General features: G+C 34.1%; 1 protein-coding gene across 8 annotated transcripts in view; it reads left to right on the plus strand.

The window, feature by feature from the left end:
- FER (FER tyrosine kinase) overlaps positions 1-12,714 on the plus strand; it is a 477,482-nt gene that overhangs the window by 300,416 nt on the left and 164,352 nt on the right. For all 8 annotated transcript variants that reach the window (XM_049857769.1, XM_049857753.1, XM_049857743.1 and 5 more), the window contains 2 exons: positions 4,252-4,367; positions 6,995-7,089. In XM_049857769.1, the coding sequence (XP_049713726.1) occupies positions 4,252-4,367; positions 6,995-7,089 (211 nt within the window). The remainder of the gene's footprint in view (positions 1-4,251; positions 4,368-6,994; positions 7,090-12,714) is intronic.

Consider the following 12,714-nt stretch of genomic DNA (forward strand, 5'->3'; position numbering starts at 1 on the left):
ACCAAGAGTTTCTTACAATGACTGATATAGACAGGAGACATCACAAAATTTGTCCTTATGGACTTAAGGTCAGCAGTGGTGATGAGGCTGTGTCTGTTGAATGGTAGAAAGAGATGGGTATCCTAGGCTTCCTCTTGACCTCTTTGGATGGAGAGGAAATGGTCTGGAGATGCATAGTCTTTTTCTTAGTGTTTGGAAATATTCCTCTTCTTAAACAACTGTTGATAGAGTTGAATCCTCTTGGTAATAGTTGTTGAATGAATGATTAAAATTTTCAAATGCCTGCTGTATGTCAAGACCAGTACTATAAAGCAGAAACCATTAGAATGTTACAAAGGGTGATGAGTGTTCAGGGACAGGAGACATAGTTTTGGGAAAATCAAAAGACTCTTCATGAACGAGGGAACATAAAAATTAGGTAGCATTTTCCGTGATTTAACGTGGGGTTTTAAGAAATGTAGGAAAAAATGTAAAAAAAGGAATGACACGTTTTTGGGATCAGTAAACATTTGAGGGAAACCCTGGTGGTGGTGTGGTTAAGTGCTACAGCTGCTAACCAAAAGGTTGGCAGTTCGAACCCACTAGGTGCTCCTTGGAAATCCTATGGGGCAGTTCTACTCTGTCCTATAGGGCCACTATGAGTCGGAATTGACTCAATGGCAGCAGTTTTTTTTTTTTTTTTTTTTTGAGGTCATTAAAAAGACAGGAAAGAAAGAAAAGACCAAAGTGGATGTCAGAAGAGACTTTGAAACTTGCTCTTCAACGTAGACTAGCTAAAGCAAAAAGAAGAAATGATGAAGCAAAGGAGCTGAACAGAAGATTTCAAAGGGTGGCTTAAGAAGATAAAGTAAAATATTATAATGACATGTGCAAAGACCTGGAGATAGAAAACCAAAAGGGAAGAACATGCTCAGCACATCTCAAGCTGAAAGAACTGAAGAAAGAATTGAAGCTTCAAGTTGCAATATTGAAGGATTCTATGGGGGAAATATTAAGCAATGCAGGAAGCATCAAAAGAAGATGGAAGGCATACACAGATTCACTGTACCAAAAAGAATTGGTCAGTGTTCAGCCTTTTCAGGAGGTAGCATATGATCAGGAACCGATGATACTGAAGGAAGAAGTCCAAGCTGCACTGAAGGCATTGGCAAAAAACAAGGCTCCAGGAATTGATAGAATACTGATTGAGATGTTTCAGCAAACAGATGTAATGCTGGAAGCGCTCACTTGTCTATGCCCAGAAATTTGGAAGACAGCTACCTGGCCAGTCGACTAGAAGAGATCCATATTTATGCCTATTCCCAAGAAAGGTGATCAGGCCAAATACAGAAATTATCAAACAATATCATAAATATCACACACAAGTAAAATTTTGCTGAAAATCACTCAAAAGCTGCTGCAGCAATGTATCGTCAGGGAACTGCCAGAAATTCAGAAGAGGGCATGGAACAAGGGATATCACTGCTGATGCCAAATAGATCCTGGCTGAAAACAGAGAATATCAGAAATATGTTTATCTGTGTTTTATTGACTATGTAAAGGCATTTGGCACGTTATGGATAATATCGTGAAGATTGGGAATTCCAGAACACTTAATTGTACTGATAAGGAACCTGTACGTAGACCAAGAGGCAGTCATTCGAACAGAACCAGAGGATACTGCATGGTTTAAAGCAGGTAAGGTGTGTGTCGGGGTTGTATCCTTTTACCATACCTATTCAATCTGTATGCTGAGCAAATAATCCAAGAAGCTGAACTATATATGCAGAATAACATGGCAGCAGAATTGGAGGAAAACTCATTAACAGCCTACGTTATGCAGATGACACAGTCTTGCTTGCTGAAAGTGAAGAGGACTTGAAGCACTTACTAATGAAGATCAAAGACCACAACCTTCAGCATGAATTACAACTCAACATAAGGAAAACAGTAATCCTTACAACTGGACTAATAAACAATATCATGATAAATGGAGAAAAGATTGAAGTTGTCAAGGATTTTGTCTTGCTTGGATCCACAATCAATGCCCATGGAAGCAGCAGTCAAGAAATCAAAACACGCATTGCACTGGGGAAATCTGCTGCAAAAGACCTCTTTAAAGTGTTGAAAAACAAAGATGCCACCTTGAAAACTAAGGTGCATCTGACCCAGGCCATGGTGGTTTCAATCGCCTCATATGCAAGTGGAAGCTGGATGATGAATAAGGAAGACCGAAGAATTGACGCCTTTGAGTTATGGTGTTGGTGAAGAATATTGAATATAGCATGATTGTCAAAAAAGCAAACAAATTTGCCTTGGAAGAAGTACAACTGGAATGCTTCTTAAAAGTAAGGATGGCAAGACTACATCTCACATACTTTGGACATGTTATCAGGACAGTCCCTGAAGAAGGGCATCATGCTTAGTAAAGTAGAGGGTCAACGAAAAAAGAGGAAGACCCTCAACAAGATGGGTGGACACAGCAGCCGCAACAATGGGCTCAAGCTAGCAACAATTGTGAGGATGGCACAGGACTGGACGTTGTTTCGTTCTGTTGTACCTAGGGTTGCTGTGAGTCGGAACTGACTTGATGGCATCTAATGACAAATAACAACAACCAATATTTGAGTTTAGAATACATTTAACAGTTGGAGGCTATAACGTGGCGCCATTAGAGACTAAGAAAATGATGGTGATTGAAGGATATCGAGCAAAGAAGTGGTGTAATCAAAGTTGTCCCTGGAAAGATTAATCTGACAGTGACAGATTAATCTGAGGAGTGAGGGATTGAAGATGAGATAAACTAAGGAGAAAAATTTGAGATCCTCAATCAGGGTAGCCATTCTAAAAATGTAAGGGGGAGAAAGACAGGAGTTGTTGTGGAGGTGAAGTCCAAATGCTTACAGGGGGAATGATGATGGTCTTAATAACTGAAAAAAAGGTAAACTAGCCAAGAAGAGTTTTGATGAATAAAATGATAAATTTTAGAAATGTTGAATTATAGGTGCTTTCAGAATCATTCAGGTGAATACAAGCCTAGCAGTAGTTTTGTATATGAGTAATAACTTCTATTAGCTCTAATTCTTGTGTCATAAATGATCTGAAAATCGTGCCCAAAAAAAAAAAAAAAAAAAAAACTTGAGAATACCCAACAGGAAAAAAAAAAATTGAAGTTCAAATTTCCTTTTTTCTTATTTATAATGAATGGCTACTATGTTAAGAGAATTTATAGTATGTTTACTTTTCATGAAAGAATAATCATTGTTTTTCAGTGAATATATTATAGTTGAATATTAGATTTAAGAGTAAAAATGAATACAGAGCTTGTTTTATTAAAAAATATTTTCAAATCTTTTAATAACAATTTTAAAATTATTTATTAATAACCAGTAATTCAAAGTATGTAAATGTTACATGTTTAAGATTTACATTGATCTCAGAACAGCAGAATTCGGTAACAGGCAGACTCTGAGTTAAGTTACTTTTTGGCCCCAACAACATTATTGAAGCTCATTATATCGTGTTTGCATATTATGATTATAGTTATTCAAAAAATGCATATGCATATATTGAAAGACCTGAAAGGAATAATTAAAAATAGCTGCTGTGTTGGTTTGTTAGCCTTATTCATTTTCTTCTCTAATTTCTAAACATTATGTGATATTTTGTTTTGCATTTATAATAAAAGAAAAATCAATTGACTTCAAACTTCCTACCTTTTCTTAAACAGAACTGGAAATCAGGCATTTTATATCAAAATATATTCTAGCCATAGGATAAAGTTAGGAGTCCATACATTTAGAAATTAGTTCATCATGGTTGACATTGGCATTTGGGTGAGCTCTTTCTCCTCGGTTGTTTTCAAAGATTGACAACCTACAACAGTGGCTGTTGACAGTGCTTCATCGTTCTTGGTTGTGTTGCTTCTCACATACTTCTCCTTTGCCCTCACACTCTTCAACTGACATGGCTGTGTGGATCAATACCAAGTGTTACCTCTGCGAATCTTTGGTTCCTGTTTAAACATTACTGAATTTTTTTTGTTATTATTGTTCATATAATAAGACGTAGAGCTTGGTGTGTTGAATAATGTATTTAGAGTTGGAGGATTGGTGAGAGCAACATTTCCTATTTTTATTTCCTCCTCAAACTCTGAATAAAGCTTACAGAGTACTTTGATTAATTCAGAGTGCTTCATTACATGGTTTGTGTTTAGCTAAGTTTTATGTGGCTGTCATACACCTCAAACAATTAATGTATTTGTATTTTCAGGGAAATTTTGGTGAAGTATATAAGGGCGTATTAAAGGATAAAACTGCTGTTGCTGTTAAAACATGTAAAGAAGATCTTCCTCAGGAATTGAAAATAAAATTTTTACAAGAAGCCAAGTAAGTTCTCTTACAAAATGAGTATTTATAAGTGTATCATCAAAATGTAAATTTGAAGACATCTTAAGTTGTGACTTGCTAAAGTAGTTAGTAAGTAAGCATTTTCAAAACCTTCATAAGTAAGTACTCTCACAATGTTGAAACAGTCTGTTTTTGAGGTAGACTGAGGATCAATTAGGCAAGCATAGTCAAGGAGCCAGGTGCTAGCAAGCAGGAAATGAGGATTCTTCAAGGCTTTAAAAAATACTGCCATTTTGCTTATCTCACATGTTCATACATGAATGTTGTTATGGCTTTTATAGTAGAAATATAAAATATATAATTTATAGCTATAGTTACATCTACCCTACTCTCTTAGATATTATGGCTTGATTCTGTTTTTCCAGCTGATAGCTATCCTTTCTGAGAACCTCAATTTCCTTCGACTCTGTTCTAGCATTTGTTCGAAAATTTGCATATTGTTTCTTTTCTAATTGATATTCTAGGGTGATTCTGTTCTCTTTTTTTAAAGTTTAATATTCCACATGGCTTACCCCTGTATTGCAGGTAGTTAAAATTATTTCGTTAATGGTAAAATAGAGTATATATGATAAAACACGGGATAAATGGAAAGGTCCTCTGGACAAAGTAAGCAGGATAAACGTATGGATGAGAGGATGGGCGAATGGATATATGGATGGACGGGTGGATGGAAAGGAGACACAGAGGACACATGCATGGATCCAAAGATACATGATGTAAAGGGAGGAAGGGAAGGAAGTGTGTGTATATGTTTATATGTTCGTGTGTGTTGAAGGAAAGAAAGTATGTGCATGTGTTTATGTGTGTCTGTCTGTCTGTGTGTGGTCTCCCTCATGGCTTAGTATATAAAATGAAGTTTCTATAAAATGCAGTGGGGAAACAAAAGAGAAGGCAACAAGAAAACTAAGTCCAAGGGCATGGAGTATTTTGACCTGCATTTTTTCATTCATTTATGGCAATGGATTAAACTAGTTGGATACATTTATTAAATACTATCTATGGAATAAGCCTTTTCCTTTCATGTATATTCTTGGCAGTTCAAAAAACTTTTGAGAATTTTCTCAAACTTTTGAGAATTTTCTATTTTGAAATTGATCATGATCATCAAGAAAGCATTTATTTCTTGTGAGAAATAAAAAGGCATGCTATCACAAACTGAAGTTTCATAGCCTCCCATTTTATAAGTTATTCATAAGTGTTCTTAAGGTTTAAGGCTATACCTAACATTATTTTCCAAAATATTTAAATATCTTGCTTTCTAATTTGTTATTGTTTTACTACAACAAAAGAGTTTAATTTCCTCTTTTAAAATGAGATTTCATAGCTTCATGTTAAAGATGGAAATGATGTCTTTACGAATTTCCAAGTGTCCTTTACTACACTTCAGAGCTATATATAGATATTTAACATTATCAGAGTTTATGCCGTTTTGTGGTATTTCTTAACTAAGCAGTTTCTCTAACCTAAGAGCTGACATTTTGTATTAAAGTCATACATTCTAAAACTTTTTCAAAAATTTCTAGTAGAAGTTGTAAGCTTCCCTTTCTCCAAATACAGTTATTGTTCCGTTCTCTTAGGAAAGAAAACTGCACTTTTCAAATGTGAGTGAATTTATAGCTATGTTAATAGGATAATAAGGAATAAATTTTGGTAATAGAAATCATTGGGGTAGACAAGCTTCTTGGCTTTTCTTGTCTATTTTTTAGAGTGTGTGTGTATATATACATATATGTGTGTGTGTATATGGAGCCCTGGTGGTATAGTGGTTAAGAGTTCAAGCTTATAACCAAAATGTCAGCAGTTTGAATCCACCAGCAGCTCCCTGGAAACCTTACGGGGCAGTTCTACTCTGTCCTGTAGGGTCTCAATGAGTCTGAATGGACTTGACAGCACACACCAACAACAATATACGTGGATTTTTGTCTGTCCTACTTTTAACCTCTAAAGCTCCCTTTAATGAACTTTTGCCTTTCTCCTTTTTAAAAGTCTGTCAATTAATTTTTAACCTTTTGCCAGCTTTCTCAAAACTTTTGAGAATTTTCTATTTTGAAATTGATCATGATCATCAAGAAAGCATTTAATTATTACAAAATATAATGAAGTGGTTACCTTTAGCATTTACTAGTATGAGTTGAATTCTTATATTTATGTATTCTAAAATCAAGTGTATACATTACAGTAAAGAAAAGAGATACCATCCTAGCACCTTACAGTTTTTGGTTCACCAACACTTTTGAGCTATAGTTTTGTGGTGGTGGCTAAAACCAAATACTTTTTAGGGAATTCTACATATTTTTGGTCTAAATAGATTATTCCTGTGTAGTATGGTTGTTAGTTGTTCAGACTGGATAATAATTGTAAATGAATAGTTAATTGATCAAAGAAAATTGACTCATTCTTCCTGTATTATTTTGCCAGTACTCATCAGTGTTTGTATGTATACATCCCACTTATGATAAGTTGGGGTCCTGCTGAACTTTCAAAAATTGGGTTGTAATGGTTAAAGTGCATTCTACTTGTACAGATTACGTAATAAAAAATTAATGCTTTAGCTATTTATTATTCAAATGATAACCACCCTTATACTTTTTCCCTGTCTTATCTAGAATTCTCAAGCAATATGATCATCCCAATATTGTTAAACTTATAGGAGTTTGCACACAAAGGCAGCCTATCTACATCATTATGGAACTGATTCCAGGTAATGTGATTTGAAAGGTTTGCTCGATGACATTTTAATGTCATGTTTTATTACTTTTGTATTTTCAGTTTCTTTGATTTCTTCCTGTAAAATTTCTAAGGATTTTGTTTAACATTTTCGTGATGGCAAAGAACTTGTACACATACTCAGTGTTCTTTATAGGCTATAATACTTTGGTATTTTCTAGAAAGTGTCAGCCAACATTTTTTTTAAACAGATTTATTATTACAGTGCCGTTATACATGGAATCTAGTTATTTCTAGTAGTTCTTTGAGAAAAGATCTTTAGAAACATAGTCTAGTTAGTTTGACTTTATAACAATGATAGTAATGTATTTATTTCTTTTTATATCATTTTTAAAGTAGATCTCCGTATATCCTCTTGTTTGATGGTTGTGTATAATGATCCTGTGGTGCTTTGAGTCACTTATGAACTCTGAGCTTCTTTCATATGTGGACAGAGAAAAAGGCAGTCTGTCTAGGAATTTGTGCCGGTATTTTTTTCAGCTGACTCTCAGGGCTTTCAGGTCTTTTGATTGACAACTTTTGTCAGTAGACAAGAACAACTTCAAATGGATGTACACTCATTCCTCACATATCAACTGTCTCGTTATCTAACATTTCACATTTACGACAGTAGTAAAAAAATCTACTCTTCAACTATTTTGGCCTTAATGACATGCATCTGGCAGTGATAAATGCTAAGGCACAAAGTGAGAGTAACACTGACTATGATGTAAGGTTATGTGTCAAATTGGCTGGGCTGTGATTCTCAGTGGTTTGTCAGTTACATAATGATGTAATCTGGCAGTTATGTAATGATGTAGTCATCCTCCATTTTGTGATCTGATGTGCTCATCCATTTTTGCATAGCGCCAATTTTCACATAATTACCTAGTCTTTGTAACCTAACGATGTCGATAAGTGAGGAGTGGGTGTAGTGTGTTTTTACGTATTTTCATTGTACATCTGCATGTTCTAGAAAATACAATTATAGAGATAAATTTTGTTTTTTATAAGGTACTGAATATAATATCTAATAACTGAAAAATATTTGCTTTATCTTGAACAATTATTCATTTAAAAATAAATTAAAAAGGAATTTGAAAAATATTTCTAACTTTAATTAAACATAATATTGTAGGCTTCCCACTAATATTACCAGCATAATTCTTCCACCATTTAAGGATTATTGGTCCCATTTTATTATAGTGTTTTGTTTGCTGTTGGAGTACTTGATATTATCATATAATGTAATGTTCATCCTCATCAAGATGGGATTGTCTGTGTTAGCTACAGCATATGTATGTATGGCTCACACTATTTACAATATATATCTTAAAGTAGCCTTCACTATAGTTATGAAAAGATGAAAGAGTACTGTCAAAAATATATAAAAACAATTGAATACACCATAATTTTTATTAAAATGTGATGTGTAAATATTATAAATATGTATTAACATTCACATAGGTGCAGATGATCTTATCTAAAAGCTCTTGGAAAGATTCTGCTACCAAAGTCACTCCAGCTGTTGACGGAATCCCATTCCTTGCAGTTATTGGATGTAGCTTGGGGCATCTCTCAACTCCTTAAGGTCTCCTGCATTCCTTTTCTCATGGCCCTCTCCATCTTCAATGCCAGCACGTGGCTTGACATTCTCTGACTTCCTCTTCTGTTACAAGCCATAGTATACACTCTGCTTTTAAAAGGACTCATATGACTAGATCAGGTGCACCTGGATAATCTCCAAATCAACTGTGTCATGCAACAGAATGTAATTATAGGAGTGATATCTAATCACATTCACAGATTCCAGGGGATTAGAATGGGCATCTTTTTGAGGCTGTGTTTGAATTCTGCATATCACAGTAGATAGTACTAAATTCTCTTAAAGATTAGTTGCAGTGTGAAATCTGAAACCATATCAACGAACTTATCATACTCTGCTACATTAAGCCCATCAGTCTGCCTTGCACTTTTACGCATGCATGGTTTTGTAGCATCCTTCTTTGGTCATTTGGAAAATATTAGGTTACCAGGTTATGCAGATCTTCCAAATGATGACACAACTAGTTATACAGTATCAAAATATCAAATTCATTAATAAAACCACTGTTGTTATCAGAAGAGTATTAAGAATCTGTGAAGTTTATGGTGGCAGATTCATGTTTTCCAATATTTTAACTTTCGTTTGAAATCTTGGCTTTTATCAGTGGTGAAAAACTGTCAGTTGTTTTCTTCGAAGAGTCAGGCTCACTTTATTCATATTTGAGAAAATATCTGCCACATATCTCATTTAATAACCATAGTTTCTTGTTCCTTCTTTTTTTAGACAGCTTTATTAACGTGTAATTGACATATATATATAAAACTATACATATATAAAATACATAATTTGATTAGTATTGACAAAAACACATACACACACACATATATATGAAACCGTCACCACAATCAAGGTAATGAACACATCCATGTTTTCCTTATGCTCTTTGTGATTCCTTCCTCTCATCCTCTCTGTCCCTGTCCCGTTCCCAAGGCAACCACTGATCACCTTTCTCTCATTATATATTAGTTTGCATTTCCCAGAATCTTATATATATGTTGTATTTTACAGTATGTATTTATTTTGTGGAGGGTCTTGTTTCTTCCACTCAGAATAATTATTTGAATTCATCCGTGTTGTAATGTATATCAATAGTTCTTTCCTCTTTATTGCTGAGTAGAATTTCATTGTATGAATATACCATAGTTTATCTATTCCTCTGTTGATCGGTTTTTGGGATGTGTCCAGTTTAGGGCTATTATAAATATAATAATATAAATATTATGCTCAAGCATAACAACGATTGTAAGGATGGCTCAGGACCGGGCAGTGTTTCGTTCTGTTGTGTGTAGGGTCACTATGAGTTGGAATCAATTCAACGACACCTAACAACATACATACATACATACATACATACATACATACATAAATCTACTATGACCATTCATGTACAAGTCTCTGTGTGGAAATATTCTTTCATTTTTCTTGGGAAAATACCTAAGAGTGCAGGATGGATCATATGGTGTGTGTATGCTAAGTTTTTAAGAAGCTACCAAATTGCTTTCCAAAGTGATTATACCAGTTTACATTTCCACCAGCAGTCTGTGAGAGTTCCAGTTTCCATATCCTTGTCAACACTTGATCAGCTCAGTCTTTAGCCATTTTAATACCTTTGTAGTAATACCTTGCTGTAGTTTTAATTTGCCTTTCCCTGACTGAGTAATGATATTGGACATCTTTTCATGTGCTTATGTGCCATTTATATCTTCTTTAATAAATGCCTGTTCAAATCATCTACCTATTTTTTCATTAGGTTGATTGTTTTTTTGTAATTGAGTTTTGAGAATTCTTTATATATTCTGGATACAACTCCCTCAGCTATATGATTTGCAAATATTTTCTCCTTGTCTGTGGCTTGTCTTTTCATTCACTTAAGAGTGTCTTTTGAAGATCAGAAGTTTTTAATTCTGATGAAGTCCAATTTATCACGTTTTTTCTTTTATGGTTCATGCTTTTGGTGGTGTATCTAAGAAATCTTTGTCTAGCCCAAGGTCACAAAAGTTTTCTCCTATGTTTTCTTCTAGAAGTTTTATAGCTTTAGGATTTATATTTGCATCTGTCATCCATTTTGGATTAATTTTTGTGTATGTCGTAAGGAGTGGCTTGAGTATCCAGTTATTTCAGTATCATTTATTTAAAAGACTATCCTTTCTCTCCTTTTACATTTTTACATTTGTACAAAATTATATATACATGGACTCTATTTTTTGCCATCAATCATTTTGTTTGCCTTTATGCCAGTACCACACTGTCTTGATGACTGTAGCTTTATAATAAATCTTAAAATCAGGTTGTGTTAGTCTTTAAACTTTGTTGTTCTTTTTCAAAATTACTTTGGCTATTAGATGTCCTTTGAACATCCATATGAATTTTAGAATTTTTTAGTTTCTGCATAAAGGCTTACTGGGATTTAAATAGGCAGTACGTTGTATCCCTAGGTCAGTTGGGAGCGAATTGATATGTTAATAATATCCAGTCTTCCGACCCAGGGACACAATCTGTTTGTCTACTTATATAGGGTTGTTTGAGTCAGAATTGACTAAACGGCAATGAGTTTAGTTTTTTTTTGCGGGGGGAGCAGTTTTATGGATCCTCTTTAATTTCTCTCAGCAATGGATGGTAGTTTTTAGCATACGGGTCTTAGACATGTTTTGCCAGACTTATCCCTGAGTATTTCATATTTTGTGGTGCTATTCTAAGTGATTTTTTTATTGTAGTATGTGCTATAGAAGTTATAGAAGATTTGAATAGCACTGTCAGTCAACTTGAAATAATTGACATTTATAGGATATTACTCACAACATCACCAGAATATGCATTCTTTTCAAGTACACAAATAATATTTACCAAGATACACCATATTCTGGGCCATAAAACAAATCTTAGTATATTTATAAGAATTCAAGAAAGAAATCTGAAAAATTCCCAGAATGTTTGGAAAATAAATAATGCACTTCTGAATAATCAATAGGCCAAAGAAGAAATCAAAGTAGAAATTAGAATGTATTTTGAACTAAATGAAAACAGAACATCTCAGAATTTTGGAGGTACCACTGCGAGGTCTCTATGAGCTAGAATTGATGGCGGCAACAGGTCGTTTATTTTGGTTTAATAAACATTTGGGGGAAAATTTTTAGCACTGAATGATTATATTAGAAAAGAAGGAAGGACTCAAATCAGAGACCTCAGCTTCCACCTTAAGAAATTTAGAAGAATAAGCACAAATTACATCCAAGTATGTAGGAGAAAGAAAAAATATAGATAGTAGTAAAATCAGTGGAACGGAAAACAGAAAAGCAGTAGAGAAAATCAGTGAAACCCAAAGTTGGTCATTTGAGGTCAATAAAATTGATAAACCTCTATCCAGACTAATCAGAAAAAAAGAAGACATAAATGACCAGTATCAGGAATGAGAGAGGTGACATCATTATAACGTCTACAGATGCTAAAAGGGTAATAAGGAAATATTATGAGCAACATTATGAATTTGACAACTTAGGTAATATAGACAAATTTCTTGAAAGACACAAACTACCAAAGCTCACTTAAAAGGAAATAGGAGGTAACCCGCATACCTCCATTATCTATTTTTAAAAATGAATTTATAGTTAAAAATCTTCCCTTAAAGAAAACTCCAGGACCAGATGTCTTAGCTAATGAATTCAGCCAACTTCTACCAACATTATATCATAATTAATATTGTTGTTATTTTATAATTGGGGGAAAAAAATGACTAAAATAACCGCTATAATCCAGTCGGAACTTTAGTCCTAACTCTGAGTATGGCCTGCCTCTGCCTCTAACTCTAACCATAACCTAGATTTTTCTAAGGCTGACCTGAGAACAAATTGGGAAACACAGTTCGTCTTCAGTTCTTCCCTTTCCACCACGCTTTGTGATTGTTTTAATTTTTAACCTCCATGGATCTCACTCTCTTCATATGTAAAACTAAGGTGATGGATTAAATGGTCTCTAAATTTAATGTTAATCTGTAATTGTTTATACTTTATGAAATTT

This window comes from Elephas maximus, chromosome 2, assembly GCF_024166365.1.
Source record: "Elephas maximus indicus isolate mEleMax1 chromosome 2, mEleMax1 primary haplotype, whole genome shotgun sequence".
In the NCBI taxonomy this organism is placed as follows: domain Eukaryota; kingdom Metazoa; phylum Chordata; class Mammalia; order Proboscidea; family Elephantidae; genus Elephas; species Elephas maximus.